The sequence below is a fragment of the Talpa occidentalis genome, unplaced genomic scaffold (genome assembly GCF_014898055.3).
Source record: "Talpa occidentalis isolate TD23 unplaced genomic scaffold, MPIMG_talOcc4v2.1 talOcc4.10, whole genome shotgun sequence".
In the NCBI taxonomy this organism is placed as follows: domain Eukaryota; kingdom Metazoa; phylum Chordata; class Mammalia; order Eulipotyphla; family Talpidae; genus Talpa; species Talpa occidentalis.
Window position 1 is genome coordinate 55,353,315 of NW_023600993.1, and position 19,315 is coordinate 55,372,629.

Below are 19,315 nucleotides of genomic sequence, written 5' to 3' on the forward strand. Positions count from 1 at the left end.
CACCCCACCCTCCCGGACCCCAGCGCCCCAGCCCGGCCCGCGCAGGGTGGCAGGCGCTGCCGCCCGAAGCGGCGGCTCGGGGCTCTACTGCTCTGGCCTGGGGGCGGGGCCGGCGGCACGGCGTCATGCATATGCATGAACGGCGCGCGGAGGCTCCATTGTGCCCTCCGAGCGGGCGGCGGCGCGATGGCGCGGGCGGCTGCGACCCCGGGGCCGCTGGCGGCACGGAGGGCGGGCTGAGTGCATGGAGCAGCGCGGGCTGGGGGCCGCGGCGGCGAGGGGCCGGGGCGGGCCGAGGTGAGTGGGCCTGGGGGGCAGGTGCGGGCGGGCGGGGGCGGCGGCAGGTGCGCAGGTGCCGGCGGGCGGCAGGTGCGGGCGGCGGGCAGGTGCTGTCGCCCGGGAGCCGGCACCTAGACTGCCCGGACCCGGCTGGGAGCTGGGCCCAGCCGTACCTGCGCGCGTGCGTTGTGAGCTCGGGCCGACCCGGCCCGGTGCGCTCCGGAGCGACCCCTCACCTGAGCCTTTGTTGGGGGCTGACCGGAAGCGGGTCGAGCGCCCGGGGTGTGCGCGGTCTCCGCGGCCTCCTGGGCACGGAGGCTGGCCCCGGCCCTTGCCTAGTAGGCGGTCCTGGGCTGTCTTCACTACGCGCTGGGACCAACGAGTTCACCTTTCAGGGCCCTCTGGCCCGTACGCGCCCACCAGTACGGGGATGTGGGGGGCCCTAGCCGGCGCCGGGCGGTGTTGATCATTCACCCGCAGTCCTGGTTTCGGTGGGTAGACCCCTTTTGAAACGGGACGTACTGAAGCTCAGGGAAGAGGACGTTTGCTTCCCCGGACTATCCTAGCCGCCCCCCACCCCCACCCCATGCCCTGTCCACCCAGGCTCTTGACTCCCCTCCCCACTCCCCCCCTTCTAGTCGGTCCCTCCCTTCTCCCCCATCCCATTTTCCCTCTCCCATTTCCTCCCCCGAACCTTCACCCTAACCTGCTCCCCCTTACCCCGCTGCTCCCTGACATGTTCCCCACCTGCCCTCCCCACCCATACCTTCTTTCCAGTAGTTGCAGATCATCCATGGTGATGTCTATAAGTCATTTGTATTATCGCAGAAGATTTCACTGGGACTTAAACAGAACCTTAATGCGATCTGTAAAACCATGATGGATAAGATAGGGTGAACAAAGACTCACCCACCAAATCCTGCCTGCTATAACCAGAAGAATTCCCTTAAAGAAGCTGGAGAGGGGAAACAGGGCAAGTGAGAATCTTAACCTCACTTAATGGGTACTGACCTTGGGGGCTTGTCATGCCCAAAAGATGGTTATAGGCTATAAATAAGAAATCAGGAAAGGGGAAGGTATGGTAATGAGAGGTTAAGAGACTTCTGAAGAACAGGTAAAATATGTTTGGGGAGGACTCCCATTCATTAGGCTTGACCTCCAAGGGCACCAGGCCCCTCCATGGTTTTTCCAGTAGCATCTGTGTTCAGGACAGGGGCCAGGGCTAATAACTTAAAGGCTGTCAAGTGTCCTTACCTTTCCTCAGTCCTTGGATGTCTGCCACATACCCATTTCACAGATTGTCAACTGAGGCCCAGAGTAACAAAGCCATTCCCTGGTGTCCCACTCCTGGACCATTATCAGTGCCCATTCCTGGGCTTTTGGATGAGCACTAGCACTTCAGGTAGTCAGTATTGTAGTCTTATTATAGGTAGAAGGAGCTGGACTTCCAGCCACCTCAACACATAGGCCCATCATGTGTCCTCCTTTTGGCTCTGAGTCCTGATTCCTGCCCTACTTGAACCATCATTTCTCTGTTTTTGAGACCATCTGATTCCATCTGCTCTCTGGTTGGGCCTGTCCCTGGACCCATGGACTTCCTGCTGTTGCCAGAGGTGCTCTGTGACCCTGGAGCATGAGCTGCCTTCCTGGGGTCAGGTGGCTTGTGGTGTGTGTGCTTTTCCTGGGTCACCAGCCAGGTGGGACAGAGTAGAGGCTGAAGAGCATTGACTCACAGTGATGTCACCTGTTTTTGGTGGACAAGCAAGAGACTCGAAGATGCAGGCACTTTGAGGTTCTGGGGGAGGAGAGGTCTGGGTAGTGAGCTCTCTGTAGCCTTTTTTTCCCCTGAAGGACGATGTGACCCTGACACCAAGAAAGCCATGTGGCCTTCTAGACTCACCTTACATCAGAGCAGCTATGCCAAGGGTCTGGCTTCTAGCTGGAGTTAGTGTACGGGGAGACCCTCCTGGCCAGTAAAAAGCTACAGCATGGCAGCACAGTTCGAGACCTGAGGTAGGAGAGTCTGCACTCATAAGACACCTCTCCCTTGTCAGGAGCAGAAGGCCGTGAGATACCTGACCTGGAGTGGTTCCTCTCAGAGACACTTGTCCCCAGGGAGGAGAGCAAGCTTAAGTTCAGGAACTCAGCAGGAAGTCACCTCCCCCTTGCAGTAAGCTTGGAGGGAACTAGAAATGTTTGTGGTCTCATCCTTGGCAGAGGCGTAAGGGGGTGGAATTCCCCGTGCCCATGTGATACAGGAGGTGGCCCTGGGCCTCAAGACCAGCACCTGCCCTGTCTCCCTCCTCCCTGCCTCTGGAGGCTCTAAAACTGTGGTACTGGACCAGCAGCATCACCTGTGCCTTCTTAGAAATGCAGGTTCTTCTGACTTGGGGGGTCTGAGCAGTCTTGTCCCCAAGAGTCAGTGTGCTGGAGTTAGAGGAGAGGCAGTTCTGAAAAGAACAGCACCTGCCATGAACTCCGACCTTGGACTCCTGCCTCTTTCCTGCCCTTTGCTTTTGGGACAACGAAGTGGGCCTGACCAACTCAACCTCTGGGGTGGGAAAGAATTGCCACTGTCATGTCTGGGGAGAGCGTGGGATGGTGGTTTTTTAACTAATTTTTTATTTTGAGATAATTACAGATTCACGTGCAGTTGTAAGGAAACAAGGAAAGAACAGTTGTATCTTGTACCCGTTTCTCTAGTGGGAAGATCTTGCAAAACTAGTACAGCATCACTCCAGAATACTGCGTGGATACAGTGGAGGCGCAGGTCCATCCTGCTTTCTTACATTCACACCCACTTCCCTCCCCTGAGCTTAACCCGCTGGCTACCATTGCTGTGTTTTCATGTCTATATTTTCGGCATTTCAAGAATGTTACAGAGTGGTAATAATTCAGTGTGTAATTCTTGGGCACTTTTTCCATGCAGCATAATTCTTTGGAGCGCCTACAGGTGGGTGCCTGTACCGTTGGTTCTTTGTATGCCTTCAGGTCGTGGATGGACCACAGTTGATTCCCTCTTCACCAGTGAAAGTCATCTGGGGTTCCATTCTTTGCCTATTAGGAGTAAAGCTTCTGTAAGCATTTTTGTACAGATTTTTATATGAACATAAGTTTACATTTCTCTGAGATAAATGTGCAGTTGCTGGGTTATATGATAGCTGCATGCTTAGTTTTACAAGAAACTGCCAAACTGTTTTCCAGAGCGGCTATACCATTTCACAGTCCCACCAACAGTGTGCAAGAGACCATTTTTCCTTGCCAGCAGCCACAGGTGTCTTTATTTTTCATTTGAGCCATTCTGATAGGTGTGTAGTGATGCCTCGTTGTGGTTTTAAGTTGCATATCCCTGATTGTCATTGATGTTGAATGTTGTCACCGGTGCTTATTTGTCACCTGTATTCTCTTCAGTGAGGTGTCTTTTCATGTCTTTTGTCCATTTTCTAATTTGATTTTTTTTAGTTAGAGAATTTTGAGAATTTTTTTACGTATTGTAAATAATAGTGACTTGTCGAATATGTAGTCTGTAGAAGTTCTCCCAATCTGTAGCTTGTCTTTTTTTTTCATACTCTTAATACAGTCTTTCAGAGCAAATGTTTTCAGTTTTTGCTTTCATGGATCATGTGTTTGGTGTCAAATCTAAGAACTCTATCTGTAGTCCTAGATCCTGAAGACATTCTCTTCTGTATTTTCCTAAAGTGTTCCTAGTTTTGTGCATTTAAATCTGTGGCCCTTTTTCTGGTAACTTCTGTACGATATGAGACATTGGGTCTTTTTTCTTTTGCCTGTGGACATCCAGCTGCACCTGCACCATTAGTTGAAAATGCTCATCATTGCATAGATTTTGTCAAAAATCAGCTATGTGTATTTGCATGGGTCTGTTTTAGGTTCTCTCGTTCTCTGGGCTGTTCCATTGCTGGGTGCGTGTGTCCCTCTACCAACACTACAGTCTGGAATTGCCTACCCATATTTGAAGTCCTTAAAACCCTCCATGTTGTAGGGCCTCCCCTGGTGGCGCAGAGGCTGCCTGCAGCCTCTGCAGCGCCAGTTCGATCCCCGGCCACTGGTGACGGTCCTACACACACACACAAAAAACCCTGCATGTTGCTCCAGGCCCCACTCAGCAGGTCTGGGAAGGAGTTTCTGGGCCTTCAGGGGCCCCAGTGTCACCATCCTGAGTCAGACAGTGGGGACTGAGGACCATACATAGCCTTCCCTTGCCCCCTGGGTGATCTTGGCTCCCAGGCCTGCTTAATAGTGGGAACTGGGCTGGGGGACAGAAGGAGAGGAGCCTGGGGTGAGGAGTTGGGGGTCAGGCCAGGTATAAGGTGGGACTCAGCTGACTGCCTCCCTCTTCCTCTCACCAGATGGGTCACTGCCCTTCTAGCCCTGGCTCTGTTTCAATTCTGGGGCTCATTTACCTCAGTGTTCCATGGTGGGAAGGGCCAGTGAGGACCACACCCTGCAAAGGCAGGCCTGTCCATGTTATGCCGGTGGCCTAAGTGACAGTCCCTCACTGCCCTGGGCCTGAGTGTGGGACTCACTCTCCTTATATTTGCTAAGGACATGATGATGATCCTTTGTCCTGCAGCTACTGTGTCAGTGAAGTTTGTTCATGGACAGCACTCAGGAATGAGAGCCCTAGAGTTGACTGGTGCCGGGCCATCATCTCTCTCAGGACATAGGAGGCACTGTGGGTGCTGGGGGCTAGGATTGAACCCCATAGATTAGCTTGTCTCCAGAACAAGCTAGAAGAAGGTACCCAGCCTCTTTGCTTGGGCCTCCCCAGGCGGCCCCCTGGGAACCATACCCAGGTACCTCCTGGCTAGGCTGGACAGAAGTGGGTGTGGAAGGTGGCCTTGGGGACATCAGAGCCCATCTGTAAAGAGCTTGCTTGTAGGGGTGTCAGAGGGCATTGGCAGCCTGGAGGAATGGCAGCCCCTGCCTCATCTTTTTTCTAAGCTACTAAATGGGAGGAGGGTCTGCAGCAGGAAGAGGCCACTGGCCACTGCTGCTAAGCGCCCATTGGCCCCTTGCTGTGTCCTTAGGTGGCTGCCAACCCTCTACCTGTTTCACAGTGTGTGTTCCTGCTCTGTTAGGAACTCGCTGTGGGGGTCAGATCTGCCTGCTTGGCCCCTGTGCCCCCAACAGTCTCAGGCAGTCCCTCTGGCCCCAAGTTCAAAAGTGAGTACATGCTGCTATGAGGAGGGGCTCTTTGGGAGGGTACCACACCCTGCTTCAGCAGACATACTACACATTCCTCCCCCAGGCCAGGCGGAGGTGGCTGACCTAGCTGGCCCTGGCCTCAGGGTGGGTGGGTCATCTGCTGGCTCCCCTTCTGGCCCCTCAGCCTCCTCCTCTGGCTTGTGTTGTCCTCCACCATGGGCCTTTTCAGGGTGGTTCCTCAACTTCCCCTGGCTTTAGGGTATCCAGACCTTTGTGTATGGAAGTATGGAAGGTGTTTGGGATCCAAAAACTTGCTTCCAGAGCCATCCCAGGGGCCCTGGGTGGCAGAGCGTGGGCCTAAAAGGGCTAATACTGGCTTCCAGGTTGGGTCTGGGTGGGGGAAAGGGCAGAGGTTTGCGTGGGTGGGCAGCAAGACGGGCCCATACCAGGCTGCCCTCTCTTCAACTGGAGCCAAGGAAGATCGGGGCCTACTGCTTCTTCCACCCTGCTAACAGGGTCCCATAGTTCTATCTCCGCTGACATCCTTTCCCTCTTGTCCTGACTGCCAGAGCAGCTAAGCCCCACAGAAGAAGCAGTGAGGCTACTTCCTACAACCCACCAACCTGGGCTTTAGGCTACTTCAAAGCCAATGAACCCCATGAACCCCATGAAACCTGCCCTGCCCCCCGCACCACACAGGTGAGTTGGGGTTCCTGTTGCTCTCCCTTTTAGTCTCTAGTGATATGGGCACCTGTGGTCTCCCGATACCCACCTTCCAAGTGAGCTCACCAACATCTCCCCTCGCAGTGATGGTCCATTCGCTTACGAGGCAGTGCCTTGGCAACAAAGTGCCACTCAGCCAGCAGGATCGCTGTCCGTGGTCACAACCGTGTGGGGAGTCGGCAACGCAGCCCAGAGCCAAGTGAGTCCACACCTGACCCCACCCTCAAGCCACCAGAGCTTCCTGAGCCCCCCACATCCTTGGACATTTATTCTCCTTCCATGCTTGTTGTGGGTTTTCTGCCTATCTTCACCTGGCCTCCACAGACCCACCTGTGATGGCTGCACCTTGCCAGACTCGTCTTTTCCCCTCCTCATTTTCTTCCCTCCCCCTCCCTTCTGTCACCCTCACCTAGCAGGCCTCTCCTTCCCAGCACTTTAAAGCCAGTGCTTGAAACTGCTTGGATGATTACTTTTGGTGATTCTCGCTTCCTTGTAGGTTTTGGGGAACCCCATGGGCCCTGCAGGGAGCCCCCCCAGCACCTCCATAATGCCTGGCATGGCAGGTGGCAGCTCCACCCTGAACTCTCCACAGTGCCTTGGACAGCAGGCATTTGGTGAAGGTGGCACACCCAAGGGCTACGTGCAGCAAGGGGTGTATGGCCGTGGGGGCTACCCTGGGGGCCCTGGCTTCACCACTGGGTAAGCAGAAACGCCCCACCTGGCCGTTAATGCTGGGCATCCTCCGGGGGTAATGCTTCCAGCTTGGCAGGCACCTTGCAACTGTGTGATACTGATTTGTAGAAGGTTGTGTCTCTGCCTTCCATAATGAGTTAAGGAGTGTATGGAAAAGAATGGGGCTCTTGTTGGTCCTGTGTGCGCGTTTCCCCAATCTACCCCCTACCCCCATTAGTGTAGGCCTGGCCTTCAAATGATGGTCAGAGGAACTGAGCCAGTCTGTTTCTCTTGCAGGTATGCGGGGGGCCCAGGGGGCCTCGGCCTCCCCTCACATGCCACACGACCTTCCACTGATTTTACTCAAGCAGCGGCAGCTGCTGCTGTGGCTGCGGCTGCTGCCACAGCCACAGCCACAGCCACAGCCACAGTGGCTGCCCTCCAGGAGAAGCAGAGCCAGGAGCTGAGCCAGTACGGAGCGGTGAGGCCCAGCAGCTTCTCCCATTCAAGGGGTCTAGAAGGCAGGGACCAACCAGGCAGCTTGGGTCTGAGGACGCAAAATGTACATGAGATGTGCTGTGCCGCTAAAGAGGAGACTGGTGAGAGGGGGATGGGTGGGGATGGAGTGAGGAGCTAAGGGGGCGAGGCTCTAGGGGCTGGGGGTGGGGGTTGACTTGACAGGCACAGACAGGCACAGCTGGCACCAGAGCAGTGGGTAGGATGTAGGTGACTCCTCTCTTCTCTTCCCAGATGGGGGCTGGACAGTCTTTTAACAGCCAGTTCCTGCAGCATGGAGGACCCCGTGGGCCCAGCAGCATGAACCCTACCAGCGTAGGAGGGCTGATGAGCTCCTCTGGCATGAACCCCATGGGCATGAACCCCACCCGGGCAGCAGGCATGGCATCCCTGTATGCAGGGCAACGCCTGCCCCAGCATGGGTACCCTGGGCCTCCCCAGGCCCAGCCATTACCCCGACAGGGGGTCAAGAGAGCCTATTCCAGTGAGGTGAGTGTCAGGGCCAGTGTGACCTTAGTACGACTGCCCTTAACCCTGAGCACCATCTCTAGCCATTGTGAGGGGACACCTGGTTATGAGAGGAACTGACCATGCCCAGCAAGGGGGCACTGCTGCCGCCCCTAGAGATACCTGTTCCTTCCTCTGGCACTTTGCTCTTTTCCTCCTTCAGGTGTATCCAGGACAGCAGTACCTGCCAGGAGGCCAGTATGCACCTGGCCCTGGGCAGCCCCCTGCCCCTTCCTCCTACCCTGGTCACAGACTGCCCCTCCAACAGGCTGTGGGCCAGCCCCTTTCCGCCTCCAACCCTGCAGCACTGCATTACAAGGTAGGGCAACTTCTCCTGGGCTCTGTGCCAGGTGCCGTGTACACAGATAGACCCCACGGCAGTCTGGGATGCTGGGGAGCAGCCTGCATGTGCTAGGAGAGGCCAGGCAGCCATGGGTCCTGCCCAGTGCCGCATCAGCTCCAGGAAGGGTGGGGGGAGCTGGTTCTGAAAGGGGACCCTCTCTGTGGGTCCTAGATTTCAGTGGACAAACATCAGTGCAGGGAGCAGTGGGCAGACACCCAAGCCACTGAAATGTCCTTTATGAGAAAGTATCCCCATTCCTTCTGCTGACTGCAGAAGAGCCCAGCTAGGGACAGACCCATCAGGGTCACCTGGGGGGGAAATGCAGCTTACCAGAAGCCTGGTGGGGGGTGTGCACCTCTCTTTTTCAGCCTCTCTGTTGCTTCCCTGTAAGCCCTTCTGAGGTGTGGTGCCACTTCTGTAGTAGTGCTTTTTAAAATTGTGAAATCGGTACATGCTCCCTGGAGGTTATTTGGATAACCCAAAAAGTGTACAAAGAAGAAAATAAAGGCCAGTGCCCATATGTTTGGGGGGGAAGGGCCCCCTGCTCCCAGCCCTCCCCTCCGGTCAAGTCCAGGGGCCTGGCTGGGGGCAGGCGGAGGCCCAGGCACATATAGTTTTGTCTCCCGCAGCCTGCAGAGCAGTTCAACGGGCAGGGCGCCAGCTTCAACGGGGGGAGCATCGGCTACAGCCAGCCTGGCCTGAGTGGGGTACGGGCAGTGGGGAGGGAGGCTTACGGGATGGACGCGTGGAGAGAGGGCACCCCGGCGGACCCTCCTGGGGCTGCCTCTACCCATTTTTGTCTGACCTTTCCCAGTGGGTGCTCCACAGACAAACTACCCCCCCACCATTCTGCCTTGACTGTGTGCTCGACCCTACAGCCCACCCGTTCCATCCCTGGCTACCCCAGCTCCCCACTGCCGGGGAGCCCCACGCCGCCCATGACCCCCAGCAGCAGCGTCCCCTACATGTCCACCAGCCAGGAAGTCAAGTCTCCCTTCCTGCCTGACCTCAAGCCCAGTGTGAGCTCCTTGCACCCGTCACCCCCCGGTGAGTGTCGTCTGCTCTCAAGATAAGTGGGTGGGGGTCAGACTCCAGAGATTTGCACAGGAAATCTGAGGGGCAAGGGCTTTCACCTTTATTTTCTATTCGTGGACCTCCGTGCAAATTCATTCAAGGCTGTGGATTTTCTCAAAGGACATATACGCACGCACAGAAAATACTATATATAGTTTCAGGAGATACATAAGCTCCCTGAACCCCACTCCTGGTTAAGAATCTCTAATTTCAGGGGAATATCTAATGAGGCAGAGGTTGGTATCCTAAGCTAACCGTGAGAGAGGTGGCAAGTGATCCGTTCATACCTCCTCAGCCTCTAGCCCTCTTACCGGAAGTGCTTCTTTCTGGGCTGGGGGCATGGTGTCTGGTCATAATTTAGAGACAGAGCTGGGCAAGTGGGACAGGACTGAACAGTGGGATACAAAGTTTCTGTTACTATTGGAGGTGACACTGAACCTAGGGTCCCAGGAGAGATGCTCCCCAAACTCAGCCCCATGACTTGGCTCATGGCTGCCTAGCAGTGTCTGGTGGTGGGGCAAAGTACCTCTTGCCACAGGGGTAGGGGGCAGGCAGCCTGGCCTGGGAGGTCCTCATGCTCTGGCACGAGTAGCCAGCTCACCCAGCATGGCCTGCTCCCAGGCAGTGGCCCCTGTGACGAGCTGCGACTGACCTTCCCTGTGCGTGACGGGGTGGTCCTGGAGCCCTTCCGTCTGCAACACAACTTGGCTGTGAGCAACCATGCCTTCCAGCTCCGAGACTCCGTCTATAAGACCCTGATGCTGAGGTGAGCACTCCTATCCTGCCACCGACCCCTGGTGCCACCCCCTCTTTCTCAATGTACCTCCTCCCCACACAGGCCTGACCTGGAGCTGCAGTTCAAATGCTATCACCACGAGGACCGGCAGATGAACACAAACTGGCCGGCCTCGGTGCAGGTCAGCGTCAATGCCACCCCACTCACCATCGAGCGTGGTGACAACAAGACCTCCCACAAGCCCCTGTACCTGAAGCACGTGTGCCAGCCTGGCCGCAACACCATCCAGATCACCGTCACTGCCTGCTGCTGTGTGAGTGCCCCCTATAGGGTCAGGCATTGTGTTTCCTCATGCTCACCTTGGGGCTTCCATTCAATCCAGCCTTTTCAGAAAAGGGATGCAATCAAATACGCCTGAGCAGCTTTCCAGTGTAATTCGGTCAGATGCTCACGTTAATTACATAAGAGAGACTAAACTGGCCCTGTGTCATTCCTTGAGGAAGCTTGCGAGTCCCCAGCTGACCCCGAATCCTTGTTAGGAGTCAGCAGGATTCAGGCAGGACTTCGGCTACAAAAGAAAATATTTAGATAAGCAGCCTTGGTCAGCCTGGGTGTGAGGGAGCTGAGATGGTATAGCCCCAGCCATGTTCTGTGGACTTGAGAGGTCTGAACTCAGACAAAATGTACTTAAAGTTGGGTGCTGTAAGCAGGATGCATGCAGAGGTTTCTCAGATACTTGGTTTTGATGGAGAAGCAGAGGACAAGTAGTTGAGTACCTAATACTGTATGGGCATGGAGTTTTACATGGAGGTGTTAGCATGGGCAAGCCTGTGTTTCCAGGTGAGAGTCAGCCAGACATGCTGCCAGTGCCCCCTTGCTGAGAGGGACAGGCCCTGCTGCCCAGCAGTGTAGCTGGTGTGACCTATGTCTCTCTGACCAAGTCCTCCCATTGCAGTCCCACCTCTTCGTGCTGCAGCTGGTGCATCGGCCCTCTGTCCGCTCCGTGCTGCAGGGCCTCCTCAAGAAACGGCTCCTGCCCGCTGAGCACTGCATCACCAAGAGTGAGTAGCCCTTGCATTCCTTGGCCACTGGGCAGCCAGCCTGTGCCTCTGCTGAGGCCGCTGCTCCACGTGGCCCATCTTGTGTCAGACATAAGGCTGTGTCCTCTGGGTAAGGAGCCTCTGCACAAGGTGGGGGGCGGAGGGACAGCAGTGCTCAGCTCAGATTGCCCCTCAGAGCTGTGGAGCCACCAGTGACTGGGTCCCTGGTTGGTGGCCCTTTCCCCTGTTGACACCAGTAAAGCGGAACTTTAGCAGCGGCACCATCCCTGGCACCCCTGGACCCAACGGAGAGGATGGGGTAGAGCAGACAGCCATCAAGGTGTCCCTGAAGTGCCCCATCACCTTCCGCAGGATCCAGCTTCCTGCGCGTGGCCATGACTGCCGCCACATACAGGTGGGTGATCTCTGCAGAGCCTTGTCAGAGCTTGCACCTCTAGACTGTTTTTAGCGGATGTGGACCTTGGCTGAGAATTGGCAAAACAGACCAACCAGTGGGCAGGTGACCTGGCTCCCTGCTCCTTCCCCCCAGACTGAACTTTTGTTTTTTCTCAGTATAGTCACCATGTGACTGCTTTCACGGGCTTTTGTTCGAGGCGTGGAGGAGGCACAGTGCAGTCTTCTTCCAGTCACGGCCCTAGGAGTGACACTGGAGTGTCTGTCTCTGGCAGAAACACTCTGCCCAATGGCCAGCACGTGTTCATCCCTCCACCTTTTTTGGTTACCCAAGAAGTTACTGCTGTACACTGTGGTGCACTCCACACTATGCTTTTTTCTTTCAACACTATTGTCTGGAGATAGTTCCTCATCCGCACAGCTGCCCAATTCCTGCTTTGGCCAAGTAGCATTCCGGTCCAGGCAGCTGTATGGCTTACCCCAACCTCTGTCTATTAGTGTGATCCTGCAGTGACAACCTGATACATACATACTTGCATGTGATACACACTCACATGCAAGTAAATAAGTCTTATGTTCCTGAAACCACGTGACTGGATTGCAGGATGTGGTCAGACTATGCATCGCGCTCCCCCACCCCCTTGCACAGCCTGAGGAAAGGTATTTCCCCCATCTCTCTGCAGTGTTTTGACCTGGAGTCGTACCTACAGCTCAACTGTGAGCGGGGGACCTGGAGGTGCCCAGTATGCAAGTGAGTGTCTCGTTCGCTCCTCATGGTATGTGCTGGAGCAGGTGACACTTCCTTAGAGACTCTCATGTCCTTCCAACACCACAAGAAATACACCAGCCAGGTATTGGGGATCTCAGCACAGACTAAGATAATGTGACTCAGGGTCGAGACCTCACATAGGTCACATTATACATTCATCTCCTGTAGGATCAGCACTCCTATCCTGCCACCGACCCAGGTGATCAGGTGCAGAGTGACCTCATTCACCTGGTGCAGTCACCTCATACAGCCCCTCACACAGGGGCACTTAAAAAAGGGTTACCTGGCACTGGGCAGCATCATGCTGGGTGATGGAAATAAGAGAGTATGTGCTCAGAGTGAGGCTGGACAAGGCCTCTGAGCCATGTCTCCTTTATTTTCTACAGCAAGACAGCTCTGCTGGAGGGTCTGGAGGTGGACCAGTACATGCTGGGCATCCTAATTTATATTCAGAAGTAAGTCTCCTCTTCCTGCCACTCCAGTATCTATGGTCAACAGAGGGAAGTCCTAGGACAGGTGGGGAAATGCTCCTAGCTCATCATCCACAGAGCTGGCTCAATTCCAGGCTACAGGTGAATCCATATCCAGGCCGGCATCCCATAGGGCACGTGCAATATGTTGGGTGGCTGCGAGCCTTTGAGTGGAAGGTCTGCCTATAACTTGCAAGAGGGCCAGGAGAGGCAGCAGGACAGGTGGTGACCAGCCCCCTTGTGTCCCCACCCAGCTCAGACTATGAGGAGATCACCATCGACCCCACATGCAGCTGGAGGCCGGTACCTGTGAAGCCTGACTTGCATGTCAAGGAAGAGCCGGACGGGCCAGTGCTGAAGCGCTGCCGCACTGTGAGCCCCGCCCACGTGCTCATGCCCAACGTGATGGAGATGATAGCTGCCCTGGGCCCTGGGGTCACCCCCTTCGCCCCCCTGCAGCCCCCCTCCACCCCGGCCCCCAGCGACTACCCCAGTCAGGGTGAGTACAGCAGACCCAGCCCAGAAGTGTCGTGGCACTGGGCAAATGATCTGTCCTCTCCAGAATACTCTCCTACCTATGAAAGTGACACTGTGCGTGCCCCACACATTGTTAAAACATCCAGCCAAAACGTGCTGAGTGGTGCCTGTCCTCCTGGACGCCCAGCCTTGGGACCAAGTGGCTGATTGGGGACATGGCAGTGGAGGCCCAGGCTCAGCTGTGCCAGTGCAGATGGCAGCAGGGCCACGTCTCTGGCTCTGCGCACCCTCCCCAGCTTTTTGGAATAGGGCTTGTCTGCTGTTACACTTCCATGGATTGCACCCACCTCCCACCCTGAATGTGGGTATCTGGGTGTGGTGGGTCCCGTTCCTGTCCCCTCAAGACCTCCTAGCAATGTTGTGAGGCCAGTTCCTCTGGCAGCAATGAGAAGTGCCCTTTTCCGAGTAGCGACATCTGTGAAAACTGATGCAGACCCTCGTGGGTCTGAGGCCAGAGCTCCTGTTATCTGTGGGTGAGCACTGTGAGTTGTGTCCATCCACAGTCAGCCTGCCTTCTCGGCTTCTCTGCCAACTTGAATCCTATCGGCTTCGCCCAATACCTGGCTCTCCTCTTTCAGGTTCCAGCTTCCTAGGACCTGGAACCTTCCCTGACTCCTTCCTGCCCACCACACCCAGCACCCCGACCCTTCCTGAGTTCACCTCTGGACCACCCCCCATCTCCTACCAGTCCGACATTCCTAGCAGCCTTCTGACGCCAGAGAAGTCTGCCCCCTGTATCCCCGGTCAGGTCAGTGCCAAACCAATGGGAAACCTTCCCCACCCCACCCCCAGCCCCCACCCCAGGGACTCCCTGGGCTATTTTACCGGATTCTTCTCTCTTTCCCCAGATGGCACCATCAGGTCACCTGGACCCAGCTCACAATGCTGGGCTGCCAGGGCTGCACGCTCCTAACCTTGGAGGCCCCCCAGGGCCCCAACTGCACCATCCGAATCCTCCCCCTGCATCACGGCAGCCCCTGGGCCAAGTGAGCTCCAGTCCTGTCAACGAGCTGACCTTCAACCCTGCCACAGGCGTCATGGGGCCCCCCATGTCTGGTGGGGGGGAGGCCCCAGAACCAACCCTTGATGTGAGTGCCAGATCCAAAGGTGGGGTGTGCATAGAACCTGGGGCTTGGGTGGGGGGCCACTTTTCCCTTGTCCCCAGGATCCACACACTTCATAGAAGGGAGAAGACTTGACAGCTCAGTGACTTCTATCAAAGGGAGAGCTGATCAAATAACACCAGCTTTTTCTTTACTGAGTTTCGGGTTCCAACTGGCATGGGGTGGTTGTGTCTATGCTGTGGGCTCTTGGGACCTGCTCACCACGTGGACATAGCCCTTGAGAAGACTGGGCTTGAAGTTGATGACACCAGCCTTGGGGTCTGGTTTGTCCTGACTCACAGGTGGCTTGTGAGCCAAAATCAGCACATAAGAGACAGAGGTGACCGTCCGTCTACCCTAATAAACAAAACTCGCTGACATGCAATGTGAGAAAAATTAGAGCAGTTCAAAGAAGAAAATTCTAGGGACTGAGGATTCTGCCTCCTCCATTTGCCCTGTCCCCAGTGGGGGGTTCCCCTCCCAATCCTGTGCGCTCTGCACCTTGAGCAGCAGAACTACCTACATCCCCTGTTGATCTTGGGCAGCTTGTCCTGGGTGATTCTTAGTCACACAGCGGCCTTCTTCAGGGAGAGCCTTTGTGCAGACTGAGTTCACCTGTTCAGGCCTGTGTGTGAATGGGGTGGGGTGGAGGTTGCGTCATAGCCCTGCTGGGCCTGGGGGCTTGTGGGTTTGAGGCCAGAGCTCCTGATAAGTTTACTTTGTCCTCAGCTGCTTCCAGAGCTGACCAACCCCGATGAGTTGCTGTCCTACCTGGGCCCGCCCGACCTCCCTACAAACAACAATGATGACCTGCTGTCCCTCTTTGAGAACAACTGATCCTGTTGACCCTCCTGGCAGGGAGAAGCCACAGATGTCACCGCGCCCTGCCCCCCACACCCAACCCCATCTGACACTGGCTGCCCTCCCTGCACCCTCCCTTCATGCACGCCTGGAGCCAGGCCCTGGGCCTCCACCTCCTGGTCCCTGAAAGCAACCCACTGTTGGGAGGGACCTTGCAGCAGCCCGCACCCCCACCAAGCTCACTGCTGCAGAACAAATGATGAGATGCCCAGCCCCGCCCCCTGTCCACGCCTATCCGTGCCCAGCATCACCCTGTCCTGGCTCACCTCATCCATGTCCTGCCCCTCCGTGGTGCCTCCACGAACATTTGCATCCTCTGCCACCCTCTGCCCCTGCCTGTACCTACTGGCCTGCTTCATGTTCAACGTTAACCCTTGTGTTTTGATTCCTCTGGGACCTGCAGAGCCAGCAAGAGTGGGGCTGGCTCTGTACTGACCTGGAAATCGCCCAGCCCCGGCGTAGTTGGTGGTGGTGGAGGTCACTTCCCACCCCGTCTCCGGGCAGAGGCTGAGAGGGGACGCTAAAGCACAAGGATGTACATGGTGTAGAAACACCCAGAGCTGTAGGGCTGCCAGTCCTCTGGACCTGCCCCCGAGTCACTGGGCAGGAGGGGGGCTGACAGTGTGGGGGCGGCGCTATTTCCATGTACGAATTCTCCAGCGGGCTGCTCTCCCGGGTGGTTCCCTGTTTCCGTGAGAGTGAACAGTTAGCCGCTGTGTTTTTTAAAATCTCCTCCCGGCTTCACTCTGGGGCCAGGCCAGGTGGGGGAGGGAGCCACCGCATCCTTGGCTCAGGGCCCGGGTCGTGTCCCCTGTCTGTGCCCATCTCTATTAAAGGACTCCCTCGTGGTGGGCCTGGCGCGTTCCTCCTTCGTGATCCGCCCACGCTCCGACCTGGGAGGGGCAACTGTTCCCAGCCAAGGCCCGGCTATCCCCGCCCCTTGTGAGTTTCCTTGTCCCTGGAATTTTCCAAATTGGCATCAGCTAGAAAGCTATTTTGTGAATTGTTGCCAGGGCCAGGAGACACATTTGCCACCACGTCACATTCATGGACATTTCTGGGGCCAGAATGTAGGCTCTGCCCCTGGGAGGACGCCCCTCCCCCCCTCCCAGTTCAAAGAGGCTTAGGAACCCTGCAGGAGAGGGCAAGGGAAACCTGCCTTAGGGGAGGGACACATGGCTCTGAGTTGCCCATTTGGGACTCCAGTTGTGGGTCACCTTGTCTCTCTCAGAATCCTGTGTTTCCAGCTTTTCTGGCTTAGGAGCAGCACAGTGTGCAGTACCTTGCTGTAGGCCTAGTTTATCCAGAAGCCCAGCCCAGATGTGGGGAGGGTGGAGATAGACAGACTCCAGCTGAGTTCTTCACAGCCCACTCAGCCTGTGGTGGACAGGTCGACCTGGAGGGGGAGGGCCAGCATAAAGGGGTGCTGTCTGTGGTCTGGCAGGACATCAATGTACCCTCAGCATGTGCTCCCAGGTGGAACGGGGAAATCAGAAGCTGGATATGAGCCTAAACCTACAAGGTACTCAATAGTCCCTCCCATAGAAGGATGGATAAGGGACAGGGTGACATCAGGAATATCACAGCTGTAGAACAGGGACGAGAGCCCTGACATCCCAAAGACTCAGTGTAATGTCATTCTTACAAAGCTCAATGCCAAATGCATTTTTAAACAGAACTTACATATATAACAAAATTATGAAGAATCCACACAATTATTACAGCCCTACCTGTGGCGATGGAACACGTACACATTTGTGACAAGTGAAGATTATGACAGTCTGACCCTCAAGGGCAAGTAGAGGCATGATGGGTTTTCTGTAATGATGTGTCATGATTTAAAAGCCAACTAGACTTCAACACCTCACCCAAGAGCAGCAGAATGTTCTTCTCAAGAGCACATGAACAGTCTCCAAGATAGTACACCTCAGATCACAAAACAGGTCTCAAAAAATGGAAAAGCTGGGAATCATCAAAAACCTCTGACCACAGTAGAGTGAAGTGGGAAAGCTGTGGAAATGAACAACTAAAAACTCAAAGAACAAAATCACAAATTAGATATTTTGACACAGATTAAAACAAGACACCTAAAATTTTGAGATGCATGGGAGAGTGTCCAGAGGTATATTTATAGCTGTAAGCGTTTATGTTTAAAAAAGGAGGGCTCTAATAATGTAACTACACCTCCAAAAACTAGAAAAATAAATCCAAAATTAGCATAAGAAAGTAATTAAGATTAGGGCCCACAGAGTCTAGGAAAAGGTTAAAGAATCAATGGGAGCAAAAGTTTCTTTGAAAAGCATCCATGAACAAAACTCAGATTGACTAAGGAGAAAAAACACAACTGAGGTCACAAATGAAAATAGGGGAATTACTACCAGCCCTACAGAACTAAAGAGAACATTGCAATTGTACATAAATATTCCCCCTCTTGTACATATCTGTATTTTTGTATACACTCCTTTGTTGTTGCCAACTTTAGGAAGCATGTTGCAAATAGACACTTCATCCCTAAATACTTCAACATGCCTCTTGGAAAAATAAGAATGTCCTCTTACATAAACTTATTTCCGTGATCACCTAAGAAAAGGGACAGTAATTCCATTGCATCATTGATTCAAATGCCCCCAACTGTTCAAAATACCATTTAGAACTCCCCCCCCCCCAATTTGGGGCATTCCCTCAAGGTTGGCATTTTACATCTGGTGTCTTCAGCCTTTTAGTCTAAAAAATGCCTTTTTCCCCCCTTACAATGATTTTTGTTTTGAACGGTGCAAGCAAGTCATCTTACGGTCTGTCCTGTGTTGTGACTTGCTTAATTGCTTCTTCCTGGTGTCGCTCTCCCTTGTACCCTTGTATCCTTTGTACACCATACACCCTCTGTCCCCTTGTCCTCTGTATTCCCTGTGATTTACAATAGGGTTAGGACTTGATTAAATGTCCTTGGTCAGAGGAGGTCATTATTTTTAACCCTTTTTCCTAAGAGACTGAAGCTCCACAGGACAGGGACTAGATCTCTGTGTTCTGATTTATTCCAGTGCTGGCAACGTTTGTCAGTTAAATTAATCAAGGAACACATGAAGGCTGTGACAGAGGCAATTGGACTGGTCCATTCCACTGGTATCATCATCTGCTTCCAGTGTACTCAAGTCCTGTTTGTGTTCCCACTCAGCTTGTGGCTGTCCTCTGCTAGGAACAGGGCCACTGGAGGACAGTCAGCAGGTGTCCAGTGAACATTTGCTGTCTTAATGGTCATCTGTTTTATAAGGATGGATGACTGAGCACCCTGTTAGAGAACCCTCAAGCACAACACAGCAACGACTGCCGCCACCTCCTGCACACTTCCCACTTCTACCTTGGGAGTAGTGACCCAGCTCTTGAGCTGGACGCCTGACTGCCAGAAGGGAGTCCCTTTCCAGCTCCTCTGCAGTTGCATGTACCTGCCTCCAGGGGGTGGCTGTGTGTGAGGAGAGACACGCCCTCCTCTTTTCCTTCTCCAAGTGGAAAGTGGAATGAGGGTTAGGACTCCACCACTAAGTGGGCACCAAATGTCAAGGGTAGTGGGGGCAGAAGGGACAGGGACTTGGGCCCCGAAAACTGTAGAGCTGCCACACCAGCCTAGACAGGCCAGCTGTACTCCACGGTGTAAGAAAGTTCATTGTCCACATGGTTTGAGCTGAAATTGAGTTGTTTTCTCTCTTGAAGCCAAACCTTATTCTGACTGAAACTACACAGTCCCAGAGTCGACTTGTTCCTTGGTGTCCCCTCTCAAGCACCAAGGTGTCTGTTTTGGGTGTTCTCCCAACTCTCCTCATAGGAGCCTGAAGGAAGAAGAGAGCCAGGAGCCTCCCTGGTGGCGCAGATGGTTAAGCGCCGCACTGTGAAGCTGTCCGCAGCCTCTGAAGCGTGGTTTCAATCCCGCTGGCCACATGGTGAAGCAGACCTCTCCTGGCTCCCCGCTGCTCCCCTCAGCAACATATTTCGTCAGTCTGCCTGTTCTGTTCCCCGCTCTGTCTCTGGTGAATCCTCTCACTCTCCCGTACATCTGGCCTGTACCCCGGTTCTTGTATAAAAATAAATCTTAAAAAAAAAAAAAAGAAGAAGA

At 54.6% G+C, this 19,315-nt stretch overlaps 1 protein-coding gene across 8 annotated transcripts; it reads left to right on the forward strand.

Moving 5' to 3' along the window:
• The first annotated feature begins 257 nt into the window (after positions 1 to 257).
• Positions 258 to 18,435, forward strand: ZMIZ2 (zinc finger MIZ-type containing 2). Of its 8 annotated transcripts, none has more exons than XM_037493092.2 (20): positions 266 to 297; positions 5,328 to 5,463; positions 6,015 to 6,144; positions 6,253 to 6,367; positions 6,665 to 6,867; positions 7,138 to 7,321; positions 7,591 to 7,845; positions 8,027 to 8,182; positions 8,836 to 8,913; positions 9,085 to 9,253; positions 9,902 to 10,046; positions 10,119 to 10,329; positions 10,972 to 11,077; positions 11,314 to 11,471; positions 12,154 to 12,221; positions 12,626 to 12,694; positions 12,964 to 13,208; positions 13,825 to 13,994; positions 14,095 to 14,334; positions 15,079 to 18,433. In XM_037493092.2, exons 3-20 carry the CDS (start codon positions 6,095 to 6,097, stop codon positions 15,184 to 15,186), a joined length of 2,730 nt encoding a protein of 909 aa, XP_037348989.1. In that variant the 5' UTR covers positions 266 to 297; positions 5,328 to 5,463; positions 6,015 to 6,094; the 3' UTR covers positions 15,187 to 18,433. The 8 variants fall into 8 exon arrangements, with proteins under 8 accessions (XP_037349016.1, XP_037349007.1, XP_037348989.1 ...); XM_037493082.2 differs by lacking the exon at positions 266 to 297 and adding an exon at positions 889 to 3,356; XM_037493119.2 differs by lacking the exon at positions 5,328 to 5,463 and having other exon boundaries at positions 258 to 297; positions 6,020 to 6,144.
• The last annotated feature ends 880 nt before the right edge of the window (positions 18,436 to 19,315 follow it).